General features: G+C 41.0%; 2 protein-coding genes across 3 annotated transcripts; one reads left to right on the top strand and one right to left on the bottom strand.

Annotated features, from left to right (window-relative positions):
• The first annotated feature begins 708 nt into the window (after positions 1–708).
• ankfy1 (ankyrin repeat and FYVE domain containing 1) lies at positions 709–15914 on the top strand. Of its 2 annotated transcripts, none has more exons than XM_040150799.1 (25): positions 709–802; positions 2776–2983; positions 3318–3436; positions 3899–4034; positions 4181–4304; positions 5487–5636; positions 5824–5989; positions 6236–6440; positions 6543–6611; positions 7033–7235; positions 7341–7438; positions 8048–8249; positions 8424–8522; positions 8650–8803; positions 9310–9478; positions 10021–10139; positions 10398–10554; positions 11263–11463; positions 11584–11760; positions 11876–12023; positions 13106–13196; positions 13465–13589; positions 13688–13834; positions 13997–14087; positions 14219–15914. In XM_040150799.1, the coding sequence occupies exons 1-25, from the start codon at positions 793–795 to the stop codon at positions 14349–14351; spliced, it is 3501 nt and encodes a 1166-aa protein (XP_040006733.1). In that variant the 5' UTR covers positions 709–792; the 3' UTR covers positions 14352–15914. The 2 variants fall into 2 exon arrangements, with proteins under 2 accessions (XP_040006733.1, XP_040006734.1); XM_040150800.1 differs by lacking the exon at positions 709–802 and adding an exon at positions 849–1068.
• An 18-nt stretch (positions 15915–15932) lies between these two features.
• On the bottom strand, positions 15933–18073 carry LOC120802715 (neuferricin). The gene is made up of 4 exons (XM_040150801.1): positions 17672–18073; positions 17332–17472; positions 16397–16583; positions 15933–16230 (listed from the first exon to the last, which is right to left on the bottom strand). The coding sequence occupies exons 1-4, from the start codon at positions 17934–17936 to the stop codon at positions 16056–16058; spliced, it is 768 nt and encodes a 255-aa protein (XP_040006735.1). The 5' UTR covers positions 17937–18073; the 3' UTR covers positions 15933–16055.
• Positions 18074–18137: the final 64 nt, after the last annotated feature.

The raw sequence follows: 18137 nt of genomic DNA, 5'->3' as shown, positions 1-18137 counted from the left end.
TTGAATCATTTTACCTACCTTATACCACCAAAATACATGTATGGTATTCCTACTTTTTGATTTATTTTCAGGGAGCAAGTATGTGCCACACTGCCATAAGTGGCCAGGATAATACCCATCTAAGCAACTTAATTTTACAATGAACACCTGCATACTTCACGAGATCTTAATAGGAGTGTCAGATAAGTAAGCTGAGCCCTCTTGCCATAAATGAGTCAAACTTTGCAATTATTGTTAGCATTGCATTATTGATATGCGAACTTGAGTTGAGTTCAAGGTGTACTTTGGTGCCTGTGGAGTCCCCTTCCTACTGTATGAATATGCATGGCACATTAGTAAGTCTTTTTACTCCTACATCTATGAAGTAGGAGTTTACCAGGACCACCTGAAGGCAACATAAGTTTTAAAGCCATTTACCAGTTTGGACGTAAATACAGTACTGCCTTTGGTCTTTCGACTCTCGTCAGTGAAAGAAAATCCTCCATATTCTCGCAGTCACGGTGAAATCATAAATGAGTTGTCACCGAGGATTTCTGTTTTTGTAGGTGGCACAGAAATCCCTCAATAGCACCTTTTACCCTTTAGTATAGAAAATGATCAACTTCAGCACTCACATGAACTGACTTTGAAGTAAACCACGTGTATAAAATTATACATAATCGTAATGGTCCTGGACCGGTCATGTGATAAACTATCCATTAACGTGTTTCTGAACGCAGCACCACTGCCTACTATCTGTCTCCGTCATATCGCGATAGAGACCATCAGGCCACGGAGCTAACGCTGAGCAACATGGCGGAAGGTATGAGATTGATTTTTTTTTTTCTGGACTATTTGGTACACTCCCTTTTATTCTCGCATGCTTGTGGAACTGTCGAACGGAATCAACTAGTGTCTTGGCAATTTTATGAACTGTGCATTGTCTGTGGTTGAAAATATGTAGCACTGCGACACCCCTCTTGTCACACTCAGCTTGCAAGTGAGCAAGATCTGCCGTTTGCGCTCGTTGATGTAGCTAGCGAGATGTTAGAGCTTAGAGTTAGCCGAACCTGTCAAGAAATGATATTGGTGAGTTGGACTGCGGAGAATAGTTTTTGTTTAAGAAGATAATTGGTTTGCTAAGTAAGAAAAAAACCTAATGTTAACTCACAGAATTGGCAGATGATGTCGATATTAGTGTCTAGCTAAATGTCAACGTCATGGATGGCATCATACTATCTACGGTACCCAACTGTTATTTCGCAACAGTTAACTCTCCGTCAACTGTCGCCGTTTTGTTGTGAATATGTAGTTTTTAAAGCAAAATTTGATGTCAGTGCTGTTAAATGGAGGGTAAATACGGGACAGTAGACTTCACAGGACGGGGTAGGTGTCACTCCCTGTCAGGTATCATCTGCACCACCTGGAAGAAGTGCCATGGCCAAGGGCACCACCTATATTTGGCCTAGACATAGGGGGACGTCGGCTGTGTCTTCCTCCTTAGGGGACATCTGCTTACCAACTTGAATCCAGAGAATAAATTCTCCAACCTGTGGTGTTACTGTGTATATAAATGCTCCATTTCTACTGAGCAGAAATCATATTTGTTTGGACATGCTGAATCAGCCTGCACTTAAATGAAAAGGCTACATGAAGAAGAGAGTGCACGTTTTGTCCCATTAAAATCGCTCTTGCGATGCCTGTGTTCAGTTGTCAGTGGCACAGTTTGATAGTGTTTTCATTGTGTGTTTTGTATTCACAAACAGTTCTTTTAGTTTTGGTTTATAGCTTTACAAAGTCTGGAAGAGACTAGATCATGTCCACGAGTCCTGACAAAATGGAGTACATTTCATATAAGTTTTGTTTAGGATGTATTGTTCTTAAATGTCAAATTTTCCAAAGCAGGAGAAATAAATATTAATTTTGCAGATGCATTAGAGATGCTTGTTAATCCTGCAAAACAAAGATGGATTTTGACATATTAAAAAAATGTGTCCAGTGGCTGGTCCGTTAGTCCTAATCTGCTGCTCCAGCATACCACCCTTCCTGTGTTGAGCTGATCAGGTGGTTTTCAGAAACACCCCTTTTCTGATCCTCATGACCAGTAGCTGCGCCAGTAACAGTTTACGAGGGAGGACAAAGTAACGCGCCGCCTCAGCATTCTTTCTTCACTAAAACTTCACTGGTTTAAAGGAAGGAAATGGGCCTCAGTTAAACTCTGTGGACTCTTGGCTGAGACATGAATCAGTATTGTAACACAAAGATCTGCAGAAAGTGTACTTCAGTTAGAGGAACAGGGAAACGTTTGTCCAAACAAAATTTCTCTTACTAGATTTGCCATGGTCAGTTTTCAAGGTTCAGGAATTTTGTTCTTGCACAGAGAATGCTGAAAATCTACTGTTTCTGTGCAACTTTGGTCACACGGGGAAGTGCTTTTAAGAAGAAATAAACCAGTGTTATGAAAATTAATAATGTCTCAATTCACATTTCTCAAACCCTTAGTACTGTAGGTGCAAATCAAGCTCTAAACCGTTTATGGTGTGCTTCTTCCTGTCATATCATCACTGTCAAAGGTAATCTTTAGACAGCAATAATGTTTTTGTAGAAAGTGATCTTGGAAAACAAATTGTCCAAAATCAATCCCAAACACTAGCTACTGAATGTACTTTGGACAAAACGTGCTATAAAGAGTCCAGTTCTAACCTGTGTTCAGAAATAGGTCTCTCTAACCTACTTTTTGTATCCCTGCATCTTGTTTTGTCCTCTGTCTGTCCCCTTTACCTTCATTTGGGACAGAGGAGGTGGCCAAGCTGCAGAAGCACCTGGCCCTGCTTAGGCAGGAGTATGTGAAGATGCAGCAGAAGTTGGCTGACACAGAGAGGCGCTGTGCCGTGCTTGCCGCTCAGGTCTCCGGCCAGGGCTCCTCCAGCCCTGCAGCTGCAGACACCTTCATCAGCCGTCTGCTGGACATCGTGGCTGACCTCTATCAGCAGGACCAGTACAGGTGAGGATCACGGTTGGAATGGATGGTGGATGGATATGGGTTTCCAGCAGGCCTGCTGTCATGTTATATAGTTGTCTACTCTGGTGTGTGTTGTGACACAACCCAACTAGGCTGCTACATTGTTGCAGTTGATGGGTTTGTAACATAACAATCATGAAAGCCTGTGATTGAGGCTCATGTTTTGAGTGTTGTTGAATGTACTAGGTGACATAATGATACTTTAACATATTGATCAGTCTTTGTTTCTTTGTTTGTTATCCATCAGCATTATTAAGACCTAGAATATTTTTGATGTATATTTGGTTTCTCAGAGATGAATGTGTTGGTTTTCCAGTGATCTGAAAGTGAAAGTTGCAGGGGAGAAGCTCAGTGCCCATAAGTTTGTGTTGGCTGCTCGCAGTGATGTCTGGAGTCTGGCCAACCTGGCCTCAATCTCTGAACTGGACCTATCTGGTGAGCTAGATATAATTTAAGATAAATTATTAAAATAATTTACTCATCCCTCATTCAGTCAACATGCTTGGTTTAGTAGATGATGACTGAATATTTATTTTGGAGTGGATTCTGCCGGTTGTCAAAGTCCAGTATTAGACACAGCTTTGCTCTAGGTAGGTTTTGGCCTTCATGCCAATTTTTCTAGTAAGCAAAACAGTAAGGTTTGAATTCATTCAAATATGAGAAAATGATTGTGAGAAATGCGACTGAATCTTCAAACAAATATTTTTTTGTTTGGCAATTCATCCTGGTGTTTCAAGATAAAGCAATAAACGGATGTTATTTTGCAGTGTCTCTAAATCATTGTTGTGTCGAGAGTTTGCAGAGACTGAAATTGCATTCTCATTCAGGTTTCTAGCAGGTTTGTAATAATCACTCCCACTTAACACTAAATCCCCGACTGACATGATTGATTCCCAGATTGCAAGCCTGAGGTTGCCATGGCGATGTTGCGCTGGGCATACACTGATGAGTTGGAACTCAGTGAAGATGATGCCTTTCTTATTGACTTGATGAAACTGGCCAACCGCTTCCAGCTTCAGCTGCTCAGAGAGAGGTCAGCACAAGTACACTGCTTTTTTCTTTGCAGGCTACATTTAAACCTAAATTGCTTTTAGTGGCAGCATTGTGTTGTAGAACATTTTATAGAGCAACATATGTTGCATAATGGCCTGAAATACATCTGTTTTTCCACTGGGACAGATGTGAAAAAGGCGTGATGTCCTCGGTGAATGTTAGGAACTGCATTCGCTTCTACCAGACAGCTGAGGAACTAAATGCCACCACCCTGATGAACTACTGTGGGGAGATCATAGCTAGTCACTGGGTGAGTACCTTCAGACAGTGTTTGTACATGGCCAAGTGGGTAACTTAGGGTGTGAAGGATGAATGAATTGCTGCTTTTTCTTTTCTTTTTTTTTTCCGGCGATGCGTTATCTAACCATATTCATTTTGCTATCTGCTTTTAGCTGTCTTGATTAAATGATCATCTACCTCTCTTACAGTTTTCATCAGCCCTGATGCATCAAAATAAGTGTGCCACTTCTAGTCTGACTTACCAGTTGTAGACTGTGGGTATAAGCCTGCCAGTGGCCGTGTGCCTAAAGCAGCTTTCTCCTCCCCTTCCACTTCCAGCTTGTTACCGTTTTCAAAATCCCCTTCACTACGGGAAACAACAACAACAACCTCCAAGCTAGCAAATTACACACTGAATATGGCAACTTTGGACGAACATTTGGGTCAGGCAATCACACAGTCAACATATGCCTCTTACTGGTTTTTGGGGAGTTTTCTTTTCGGGGAATTAGCCATTTTGTTGAGAGTGATCGGTTCCCTACATGCAAATGTTCCATCAAAACAAGTCCCCACTCAACACTATTTTGCAATGATGCTGCATTTTGAGCTTAGAGCCGCCTTAGACGATTGTGATTGGTTTTATAAATACAAACAAGCCAGAGCTTTTTTTTTTTTTTTTTTTTTCCCCCCTCCATAGCAGAATGATAATGGGTGTAGCCAGACCACTTTCCAGCACTGAAACAGCACCTTGGAGATAGGTCTGGCTGTGCGAGATTATGCCACTTCTGAATCCACCAGCCTCTTTTAACCAGACCTTGTGTTTCTCTGTGGGTTATCACGTTACATTTACCCCTTTTTGGTGGATCAGAGATATGTTGTCTCACCAGTGTGTATTACCATCACCATTTACAATACAATAAATCCAGAGAGGCAACAGCTCGGCAATTGTCAAGGTGATATTTATGACTTTGGTGTAGAAAATAGCTGTTAGCTGTTGCTAGCTTCTCAAACCTCCAGTCTCCATTTTTCTGTTTTTACTGGCTCTTTTATTTTTATTCATGAAAGCAAAGAATTCTCTGGCTTAACTGTCTTTCAATATTATTTTTGAGGTTTCTATCTGCAGACAATGGATGACACTTGTTGTTGATGTTTTCCATCATGGGCCAGTTCTAATACGCTGATGCTTTATTGTGTTTCATTGACTGTCATTTAGGATGATCTGAGGAAAGAAGATTTCAGCACTATGAGTGCCCAACTTCTGTACAAGATGATCAAATCTAAAACAGAGTATCCTCTCCACAAAGCCATCAAAGTTGAGCGAGAAGATGTGGTCTTTCTCTATCTCATCGAGATGGATTCGCAGGTCAGTTCACCACAGAAACCCTTTATTAACTGCTCACTGACTAGTTTTTAAAAATTTTTTTATTTATTTATTTATTTTTTTTTTTTCATTTGTTACAGTGTAATTAGCAGGGTAGATTAAATTTTTCTCATTATGCTGTAAACAGGTTTTATGTTTTGTTTTTGATGTTGTTATTTCTTGTTTTCAGCTGCCCGGCAAGCTAAATGAATTAGACAACAATGGTGACCTGGCGCTAGACCTGGCACTCTCCCGTAAATTGGAAAGTATTGCCACCACTCTGGTTAACAATAAAGCAGATGTGGATATGGTAGACCAGAGTGGCTGGAGCCTCCTGCATAAGGCCATCCAAAGAGGTTTGGAGTCACTATTTTAAACGTAACACTATAAGTTACCTATCTGTGTTTCTTCTGGAGGTTGTGTCCGAAATAAACTTTTGGCTAAGCTGTCAAATTGTTAACTTAAAAATCTACCTCCCAAGATACCCACTAGATCAAATAATTCAATAAACAATCTATGTGTAGAATCACCCTACCCATTTCAAGGCTTTTTCTGTACATGAAAAGCTTTATGACTTTTAATCTTTCTTCCCCTCCTTCCAGGTGATGAATTTGCCTCCATCTTCCTGATTCGCCACTCAGCTCAGGTAAATGCAGCCACAGTGGGGGCCGTGGAAACCCCACTTCACCTGGTCTGTTCTTTCAGCCCCAAGAAACACTCTGTGGGAGTGATGAGCGGCATGGCACAAATCGCAGAGGCTCTGCTCAAGACCGGAGCCAACCCCAACATGCAGAACAGCAAGGGCAGGTAGGTCACATGGCTCTTGGGTTATGAACTTGGATGCATTGCAGGGGTGGCCAACTACCTTGCAAAGTATGATGGTGCTTCATCTTTTTCTTTTGTTTTTAGAACTCCGTTGCATGAAGCTGTGGCATCAGGGAACGAGCCAGTGTTCAGCCAGCTACTACAGTGCAAACAGTGAGTTACGTTCTGCCTTCATATGGAATTAGTGAGTTTGTCTCTGACGTGGGAAAGTCACACACAGCATACTTGTTCAATTAACTGAACTCACGAGAAAACCATAGCTAGCTAATAGACTAAAATGGATACTGTACATTTACTCCTTATTGCCTTGTGAAAATGTTTTTCTTCTTCAAAGCCATTCTGACAAATTAGAAGAGTAGACAACAAGTCTAACCTCCTCCTCACGGGCTATGTAATTTTTAAAAACACCAGTATACACCACAAGTAGTGAATTTAGAAAATTTCAGAATTTCTCATGAACATAACCCTGTTTCTAGGCACCAATGTTCATGTACATAACATGTCACCCTGGTCATCATTTACCACCATAAAATAATCCTGCGTGTAACCTGGTGTAATCTGTCCATGTTGTCAGGCTTGACCTGGAACTCAAGGACCATGAGGGCAGCACCGCGCTGTGGCTGGCCCTGCAGTATATCACCGTGTCTTCAGACCCCTCAGTAAACCCTTTCGAGGATGATGCACCAGTAGTGAATGGCACCTCATTTGACGAGAATAGCTTTGCAGCACAGCTTATCCACAGAGGAAGCAACCCTGATGCACCCGACACTACCACAGGTACTTTTTAATAACCTCGCTTACAGTAATTTCTGTCTAAATGAAATGGTGCTTTTGACTTTAAATCATTTTCACCTTCATCCCCCTTCGTTCGATCCTCTGTAGGAAACTGCCTCATGCAGAGAGCAGCTCGGGCAGACAGTGAGGCAGCTGCTCTTTTCTTAGCTACTCATGGAGCAAAGGTCAACCATGTCAACAAATGGGTGCGTATGAACATTAAGCTACATAACAGCCAAAGAATTACATAGTTTAAGACCTGTAGTGTGCAGGTATTATGTCCTTTTAGCATTTTAAAATTCCGACCTTTTATTACAGTGTCCGCAGGCCAATCAGTGTAATTTTTCAAATGTCAGAACAAGATGTCAGGTACATTGGCCTCTCTGAGTTTTATCTAAGTTGGGCCTGTGGCCTCAAAGATGTTTTACAGGTTGGAGAACATGACAAATGACAAGCTTTGTTCTCATCCGCCTGTTTTATTCACTGATTAAAAAAGAGAGTAGAATTTAAGATTTACATAGTAATCCTCGTGTCATGAGGATTAGTTTGTTGTGTATTTTTATTCATTTATTTATTTTTTAATTCTAGAGATCTTTCTTCATATAATTCATCACAGGTGTGGTACCAGGGCATCAGTAACATGCTGCGAGTTGAGTCTAAAATCATGAAAATCATGAATCTAAATTCAATTCCGAAGTTTTATATCTGCAGACCTTAAAAAGTAACTTAATAACTTAAACCTAAATCATAAGATGAAAATGAAATTATAATGTATTACTAAAAAAAATCTCATTAATCCCTTTACCTTCTTTCAGGGTGAGAGCCCGCTTCATGCAGCGTGTCGCTGTGGCCTGGCAAGCCTGACAGCAGAGCTGCTCCAGCAGGGGGCCAACCCCAACCTGCAGACCCAGAAGGCTCTGCCTGATGACACCCTTGGTGTGGCTATGCAGACCCCCCTCCACATGGCCATTGCTCACAACCACCCCGATGTTGTCTCTGTCATCCTCGAGCAAAAAGGTCAGCATATGTTTTGGGAGTCTGATACATTTGAATGCCTGTAACTAAACTGTAGAAATTGCAGGTGGGTTGAGCTATTTCTGCTTGGCCTCACACACACATTATCACTAATGTATTCAAACATCCCAAAATGGATCCACTATATTCTTCTTTGATCTACTGATTCTATTGCAGCCAATGCACTTCATGCCACCAACAACTTCCAGATCATTCCAGACTTCAGTCTCAAAGACTCCATGGACCAGACTGTGCTGGGCTTGGCCCTCTGGACAGGTACACAGCACTGCACTTAGTAATACAATTGATTCTGCATTATCAAAATTGTCTTTTTGAGTAAGTTTACATGGTGATCTGTGCATGTGACGTACATTTATAACAAGTATAATTTGGCCCCTTTCAGGTATGCACACCATAGCAGCTCAACTGCTGGGCTCAGGGGCATCTATCAATGACACTATGTCCAATGGACAAACCCTGCTTCATATGGCCATCCAGAGACAGGACAGCAAGAGTGCCCTCTTCCTTCTTGAGCATCAGGCAGACATCAATGTTAGGTAATGGCTGGGTTATGATGCAGTTGTAAAGAATTAGTGCACTTATGGACTGTTTTTTAGAATTATTCTTTTGAGCATTTTATATCGTCATTAGTCAGCTGACAGTAAAGAGATGACGAGAAATGAAAGGGCAGAAAGACGGGGAATGACTTGTCCCTCGCCAGGCGCAAACTGGGGTCATTTCTGTTTGTGGTCGGTGCCTTTACACCTACCAGTTATTCTTTTGTTATTTGAACCAGATTCAATGACGCTTGATTAGTAAGGAGGAGTATCATAACACAACCTAATATTGGACCCAAAATACAGTAGTTTTGGAAGAAATAATTTATTTAAAATTATGCGGCAGGAAAGGGCCCCTTATCTGTACCAGTATTAGAGACAAATTATTAAAGAAGTATGCCAGTATCCAGTTAAAGTCTTTCAGGAGAGAGTTTTTAAATTGTTCTTACTAGAGTCCTAGATTCTTCTATATCTCATGTCTATATTGTTTTTCCTTCCACTACAAGGACCCAAGAGGGACAAACAGCACTACAGTTGGCCATCAGTAACCAGCTGCCACTGGTGGTAGATGCCATTTGCGTAAGAGGAGCTGATATGTCTGTGGTGAATGACAAAGGGGACCCTCCACTGTGGCTGGCTCTCGAGAATGGCCTGGAAGATATTGCGTCCACGCTGGTGAGACAAATTCATACACAACCAATTTAGAAATGATAGTACTCTTTTAGTTCCTCATTTGTATGCCGTCAGCTGTTAACTGAAACTTTATTCAAGATAAAATTAAATCTTAATGAAATGTCGCCTCAGGGATAGTTAGAAATTCTATTTTAATAAAAGAAGGATTTTGAGATAGGAATACTTTATCCAAAATACAAAACTTGATATACTTATTCTTGCATAAATGGAAGCAGTAGTGATGTCTATACTGTATTTCCATATAACATCCATTATCTTGTGCAGATTCATGTCAGTCTCATGCAAAAAGTATGAAGTGTATGATTGTGTAAGATTGGTTTCAAAAAAAGAGAAAACAAAATTACTATAAACCACTGATGTTCTGAAGCCAAAGACATCCACAAATCCAGAGACCTGTGTTCACACCAGTAACACTTAATCTGAACCGAACCCTTGTTACGGGGAGCATATGTTTTATAGATTTCTGTCTGGGGAAACAAGCATAATTTCTTGCATTTTGGGTATCTCCTGTTTGTCCCACCTAGGTCCGCCATGGATGTGATGCGACTTGTTGGAGCACAGGGCCCTCTGGCTGCCAGCAGACCCTCCTGCACAGAGCTGTTGATGAGAATAATGAGGTCTCTGCTTGCTTCCTCATCCGCAGGTCTGCCAAGTCTCCTTACTAATAGGGTTTGGGAAATGTAATCATAGCCATAGATGCACATATTTGCAGAGACTGTGAATCTTTTGGACATGGATGAATCATTATGCTAAGATTTTAACAAAGTTTATCAATTAAAATTATGGTACAAATAGAAATGTAATCAAACTAAAACTAGCTACCTGTCTGCTTATAAGCCTGATGTACTAAGATAAATGTATCTAGGTGTCTTATTTTACTGACTGTGCAATATGTCTATAGTGGGTGTGACGTTAACAGCCCCAGGCGGCCAGGCCCTAACGGGGAAGGAGACGAAGAAGCCCGAGATGGACAAACGCCGCTCCACCTGGCAAGCAGTTGGGGATTGGAGGATGTGGTGCAGTGCCTTCTAGAGTTTGGAGCTAATGTTAATGCACAGGTCAGTCCCGTCACGAGTGACACTACTGATAGTACTTAAAGTTAGGTCCATAAGTATTTTGACATTGACAAAATTTTGGTAATTTTGCACAATGGATCTGAAACAAAACCATCAAAACGCGATTGAAGTGTAGTTCAATGGCCAAGTCAGTCACCTGATCTCAACCAAACTGAGCATGCTTTTCACTTACTGAAGACAAAACTGAGGGTAGAAGGACCCACAAACAAGCAGCAACTGAAGGCGGCTGCAGTAAAGGCCTGGCAAAGCATCTCAAGGGAGGAAACTCAGCATTTGGTGATGTCTATGGGTTCCAGATTTAAGGACTCAAAGATTTTCATCCAAGTATTACAAATAATCCTGATATTTATAATTATGTTGGTTGGTCCAATTACTTTTGAAGCTCTTGAGGGACTATGTATAAAAATGGCTGTAATTCCTAAACGGTTAATATGATATTTTTGTTAAACCCCATGGATTAAAGCTGAAAGTCTATACCAATCACATCTTGATGGCTTCGTTTCAAATCCACTGTGGAGGTTTAAAGAGGCAAAATTATGAAAATGGTCACCGTCCAAATACTGCCTAACTGTATCCTTTTTTTCCTGCCACCACATCATAAAGCGAATGAGAGATTACTAATTGATTTATAACTTTATAACGTTATAACATGTTTTTCTCACTGTTTAATCCTGTCTATCAATTTATCAGGATGCAGAGGGCAGGGCTCCTATCCACGCTGCCATTAGCAGCCAGCACAACGTCATTATACAGCTCCTCATTTCCCATCCAGACATCCGTCTCAATATTCGTGACCGTCAAGGAATGACCCCTTTTGCCTGTGCCATGACATACAAGAACAATAAGGCAGCAGAGGCTATCCTCAAGAGGGAGCCAGGCGCTGCTGAACAGGTAGCAGTGATATAAATGCACCATTTTGCCTTAATTTTCAGGATTACTGTTGCAATAAATAGAATTATGTACAGTTACAGTATTAACCTCTCCTTACCTTACACTTTTGTTTCTGTCCAGGTGGACAACAAAGGGCGTAATTTTCTCCATGTGGCTGTGCAAAATTCAGATATTGAAAGTGTCCTGTTCCTCATCAGTGTCCAAGCTAATGTCAACTCCAGGGTTCAGGATGCAGCCAAACTCACCCCTCTCCACCTGGCTGTCCAGGCTGGATCTGAGATCATTGTCCGCAACCTGGTAGAAACCTAGAATTTCTGTCACTCCCCTGCGTCTACAATTCATGCGAATTTATGTGTCAATGAAAGAGTGGTGTGGCTGATACTGTTCTTATTTTGCATTTTTCTGCTTCCAGCTGCTTGCCGGAGCCAAAGTAAATGAGCTGACAAAACACAGGCAGACAGCACTACATTTGGCTGCCCAGCAGGACCTGGCCACTATATGTTCTGTGCTGCTGGAAAATGGAGTAGACTTTGCCGCTGAGGATGAGAATGGCAATAATGGTACCCTTTTATATTATTTTATCTTTATTATAGGCCTATCTTTGTGATCTGGGATGCTTCTATTAATCAAATGGTAAACAATGATCAGATTACAAATTAACTCGGAGGCAAATCTCTCATTCATCTCTGTTGTTACTGAGAAACAGAATAGTTGAGTCGGTTCAGTCCTTAGCCTCCATAAAGTGGGTTGTCTTCCAAATATCTATATTCAGTTTTGCAAGTTAAGCAGTGCAGAATATTTCTTTGGTAACGTCACTGTAATAATTACTTCCGCCAAGGAAGTTATGTTTTCCCCTGTGTCTGTTTGTCAGCGGGATTACGCAAAAAGTGCTGAACCGATTTGCACCGAACTTGGTGGAGGGATGGGGCATGGGCCAGGGAAAAACACATTAGATTTTGGTGCAGATTTGAATCATTTAATATGAATTTAAAATTTTTTCTCTGAAGCCTGGTGTGTGTATTTGACACTGGCCTTGGCAGAGGTATGCGTGCTACTGAGTGTCATTGTAGTTGTCATTTACTATTTGTCAGTACACAGCAAATTCTAAAAGCTCAGTGAAAGCATGTTGAGGGACTATGCATCTTCATGTTTAGGAAAATTTGTCATCAGTCACCATAGGAATAGAAATGTAAAGTGTGTAACCAACTTTGACCCAGATAACAGCTGTCAAATTTTGATGCAGTGATTCAACAAGGAACCTGTAGTACTGCTGTATTAAAGCTGAGTATTCAGTCATAACTAATAACTTCACAATGGCCAGTTGTGGATGTTGTATTTAAGTTCAAACCATACTTGTTCAGCTATCTTATTTCACTAGAATGTTCCTTTAGATAATGGGCTAGTTCAGTTTTTTTTTTTTTTTTTTTTTTTAAATTACACATCAGTTGGTATAAGTTTTGACTTACCTGTAGATATTGCTTTGTTCAAAGGAGTCATTGCTTACAGCTACAGTAATTTCAGTTGGAGTTACTCTATTCAGCATTGTGTAGTTGATTATACATTATTATCCAGCCAACATCATCTTTGGGAATAACATTTTATTATTTTATTTTTTTTACTGTTTTTCCTGCTGTTTCCCCAGCTCTGCATCTGGCTGTGATGCAAGGCCGCCTTAACAATGTTAGAACCCTTCTCACAGAGTCCAATATTGATGCTGAGGCCTTTAATCTCAGGTACTCTCAGTTTCTTTCTTAGTCCGACCTTTCCTTATGATCAAATTAATGAAACATTAATGATAACTTAGCTCAATAAAGAATCATTTTAACAAGATGAATTGCAGAAAATTGGATAGAAAGAGGGAAAAATAGTATGTAATTCATGTTGACAGTGGAAGCTTTTTAAACATGCATGGAACAATTAAAACATTTGAACATAACAAATAACCCTCTGTAGACTATAGTGTCAACTTGCATGTGTCCTTTTTATCTCATGTTTGCTAAGGGGTCAGTCACCAATGCACGTACTAGGCCATTATGGGAAAGAGAATGCTGCTGCCATTTTTGAGTTGTTCCTGGAGTGTATGCCTGAATACCCACTGGACAAACCAGATAATGAAGGGAACACGGGTAATGTAGCTTGCTTAATTATTTCTGTTGTACAAATAGCCTAATAGTAACAGTAGCACACTTGTGATAAAATGACTCTGACCTGTGTTTTAATGCAGTTCTGCTCCTGGCCTACATGAAAGGCAATGCAAACCTGTGCCGTGCCATTGTGAGGGCTGGGGCCCGACTGGGCATTAATAATAATCAGGGCATCAACATTTTCAACTACCAAGTTGCAACCAAACAGTTGCTCTTCCGCCTTCTAGGTAAGTTTTTACACTTCACTGTGAATCAGGGGTACAAATATATTAAACTGACACCCCCACATTAAGTGTTATACTCTGATACAGTGTATTTGACCCACATGGTGATAACTAGGCTAGTATATTTTTTTTTTGTTTGTTTTTGTTTTTCCCCCATCTGTTTAGATATGCTGTCCAAAGAGCCCCCTTGGTGTGATGGGTCCAACTGCTATGAATGTGCTGCCAAGTTCGGTGTTACAACAAGGAAACATCACTGGTTAGTACTGTGGCTTTTATACTTTATTTTATATAAGTACAATAAATAAGGTTTTATTAACTTCACTCATGTTTTCACTTTGTGTCAAACTGTATGACTAATCCTGTCTTGTCCTTGACTGTTAACTCCAGCCGCCACTGTGGGCGCCTGTTGTGCCACAAGTGCTCTATAAAAGAGATACCCATCATCAAGTTCGACTTGAACAAGCCGGTGAGGGTGTGTGACATCTGCTTTGATGTACTGACTCTGGGTGGGGTATCATAATGCATTTGCCAGGATATACTACATCATCTGAAACTGGCCCAACTCGGCACAGTTATTCAGGCACACCGGGAGAAGGGACACCAGTAGCAGGACAATATAACAAGAGATTTCCCGGACAGTTATGGACCATCGCCTTTATACTATTCCAGTCTATGAAAAACCATTAATGTTATAGAGGGACATGTCAAATAGAAAGTGAAACATTTGTCTTTTTGTTTCTGTTTTGATCAAAGTATCTTAAAGTGGATATACGCAGCTCTCCAGCTTGGTGACAGCTGGGCTGAGCTTGTTAATCGGTTTCCCAAGCTAAATAATGTATGTTTGTACTGATGAGCTCTTATTTATCCAAGGCAGGTAACAGCTGTACACAGGCATTTTTAGTTCAATGATAAACATACAAATGATCAAATCATTTTTTTGGGGGGGGGTATTTCACCATCAGCAGCCTTCATGCTATTCGACCTGCCCAAAGACACAAATTCACTGCTACAAAATGAATATTTACATTCATATAAGAGCTGAGGCTGCCGTCAAGCAAGAAGAGTAAAAATATAAAATGCCCCTAGATCACTAGATCTACAAGGACTGAACTGTCAGCATGTTCTCTGTATCATCTTTCATTATTCACTGTTGTGTCACCCCAAATCTGTATTGACTGGATGAAGTGGAACAGGCAAGGAGGACTTAAAGGGAAAGTAACTCAACATATTTTTAAATGAGCATCTTTTCCAAATGAGATCTAATCTAATTAGTTATGTTCAGAACATTGACATTGTATTACGTTACCATTAGAAATGAAAAATGTCACAAATGGACAAAGATTAAATTCTTAAGGAAATGCGGTTGTTTTTCTCCACGATTGGTACATAGTGTGTTGTGTGTAGGCATCAGCCAAATTAAATGGAAATGCTCATATGTTAACACGGCAAGTTGGGAAAATGTGACTTAAGAAAGCCTATTTTATCTTGAGACGAATATAAATGTGGTGCCCAAAACAAAATTCTCTCCGCAATCCCCATCAGCTACAGAAATGCCTATTATGCCTATACATGTCATGGTCATAATCAAAAATCATATCTGAAAATCAGTCACCAAATACTACATTCCATTTTTGACCTGCCAGGAGGTCCTCGTAGGGAGCTGTGATCATCGTCCCCACGATATTGCCTCAAGTCAAGTTGTTGTCTTGACCCATCACATTTAATTCTTCTCAATTTCTAAGCCTAACAGGTGCACTTTATCAAGATCACGACATTTCCGATCATTTGGGAGAATGTGGAGTAGACGGATGGCCAGGTAGTTAGGCCTCTTTAAGTATTGTTAAATTGTACAGATAAATGTGTGATATTTTTGACCACTACAACTGTTTTGTACTTTAATGCAGTTTGTGCTTGTCATTGTGACAAACCTAAATCTTGCCTCTCTTAATCTTTTATGCACACTGTTTAATCTTTTATGCACATTGTATTGTATCTGTATGCTCAGATATCTAGCCTGTCTCTTCCTGGTGTATCCTTTTAGAGAAAGGGAAGAAAACTTTACATAAAGGTCATCAAAACCAAATGCACCAAGACTTCTTCATTCTAGCTCTTTATTATGAATACGCCAATTGCTGTGATTTACTAGTAGAAGTCTGTGCGTTTTCCTGAGTTTTGTGCTGCTAAATAGGCAATAATAGGTCAATTTTCTGGGCTGGCCCAGAGACTAGTACTCTCCAACAGAGCATGAGCCAGCATGTGGAGGGCAGCCTTCATATTTCTGCAGGTTGGGGTCTTCCTCTGCTGCAGACAGGTCTTCAACACAGACACAACGAACACCATTGGATCCTGCAGAAAAGAGCTTCCGGGGGACACCCGTCCAGTCTCTTATCACTCCACCACTGAAGAGAAAAAAAAGAAATCAGTCCTGTAAATCCTGACGTATACCAATAACGCCTGCTAGTGTATGACAACATACTCTGTTTCAGGTATGTAGTACATCACAACATAGCAATCATATGCACTCTAGGCTTGTTAATATTTGATTAGGCCAGAACTATTCCATACCTCTTAGTGGAGCACCAGACTCTTCCGCCCCTGGCAGTGCTCCACTCTGAGTTGCAGGCTGGGAAGTGTACCATCTCAGCCTCAGACTGGGCCTTCATTTGCTGACCTTCTGCTAGTGATGCTTCTACCTGCAACAAGGCCTCTGTAGGCTGCCCGGTCTCGCTATAGAACCGGCCTATCAGCAAACCTGAAATTCAAGATCGAAGAGGCATTATGATGGACGTCCATTGGTATGGAGAAATTATGTGAAACAAGCCAGCAGTTATTTTAAAACGTGACACATCCATAAATGGCTGATGCAAGACTGCACAGGTTGTAGTTCCACAAATTTAAGATGTCCAGGTTTCCATTTGAAAACTTACCTTGTGACACATGGAGAAAAAGCTGAGCACAGATGTACAGTATACCCGTCAATCTTTGAAAAACCCAGAAGGTAGTTGAACAATACTTACAGCTGTTCTGAAGATATCCTCAAACATTGGGGATGAAAAAAAATGTATGTCTGCTGCACAATCAAAAAGCTTTTCAACCTGCTTCCCAAATTGTGGCTCTTTTTTTTCTAATCCAAACTAGCATGGAGAATGACACGTATCTCCCTACTTGATTTGTGATGAACCAAAATTTATGTTATCAGTTGTACTGTTACAAATTAATGTTTGTTTCCAATATTTTTTATTTTCATACAGACTAATATGTTAATATTTTTCTTGTGTTTTACAAATATAGGAAGGAAATATGTCATCTCCGGCTACCTGGTCTAGGAAATACAGTTTCAATTTGGGAAATGGAAATCCAAGAGATTTATCTGAGTTTAGGGAGGGGTAGTGATGTGCTATAGATATTTGAAAGGTGACTGCCAACCTTGTGTCTGAAAGAAATGTATGTACCTTACTAAAAATGGTATTTAAAAGAGCTGGCGGACAAACCTCACATACCTACAGACTGGTAGCCCCTCTGATAGAAGGCCAGCCAGTCATACAGGGCCACTACCTGCAGGGTGGAGAGACTGGACACATCATCTGTCAGGCCGCTTTCTGTGAAGTCTCCAGTGATGAAGGCCAGTGAGGCATCCTTGCCTGAAAATATGGACAGACACACACACACACTGTATAAAGTACAGTACGTACAAGGAATTGTTCCAGATTTAGGCTTGTTGAGGGATTGGGGTGATACTCTACATCAGACAATATTTAACCAGTGTCCTACACGAAAGCATTGCGGTTTAATACTGAGAACTAACACAATATGGACACTGTAGGAGAAGCGGGGAATCACCTGCCATAAAGTGATAAGCACCACCTGGTCCATAGTGCTTGTGTCCCTTGTGTACATCAAAAATCTGCCCCATTATGGCCAGGTAAAGGCCCTTGCTGCCGTCCTCCCCGTCGTACAGTGATAATTCATGCCTGCTCAGAAGCCGCACAGGGGGGCCCTTGGTTGATTCATTCCCAAATTTAACGGACCACTCGCGAGGAATGAACAACACTGCCAGCGACACAGATAAAAACGCCACCAATACATAACTGAGCATGCTGTTCATTCATGCCGCTTGGTATTTCGTCCATTTATATCACATCACATCCTTCTAGAAAAATAGTGACACCGCAGGTGCTTCCGTGAACGGGAACACCACCGCGCATGCGCAGGCAAGCTGACGTACAGTACGTCAATGCGGTAGTAGTGAACGGCGGAGCGCTAGCTGTAGGTGAACGTTGGGGAGGTCTGTGGACAGACCGGCACA

The sequence above is a fragment of the Xiphias gladius genome, chromosome 17 (genome assembly GCF_016859285.1).
Source record: "Xiphias gladius isolate SHS-SW01 ecotype Sanya breed wild chromosome 17, ASM1685928v1, whole genome shotgun sequence".
Classification (NCBI taxonomy): domain Eukaryota; kingdom Metazoa; phylum Chordata; class Actinopteri; order Istiophoriformes; family Xiphiidae; genus Xiphias; species Xiphias gladius.
This window is presented reverse-complemented; position numbering and strand designations above follow the sequence as displayed.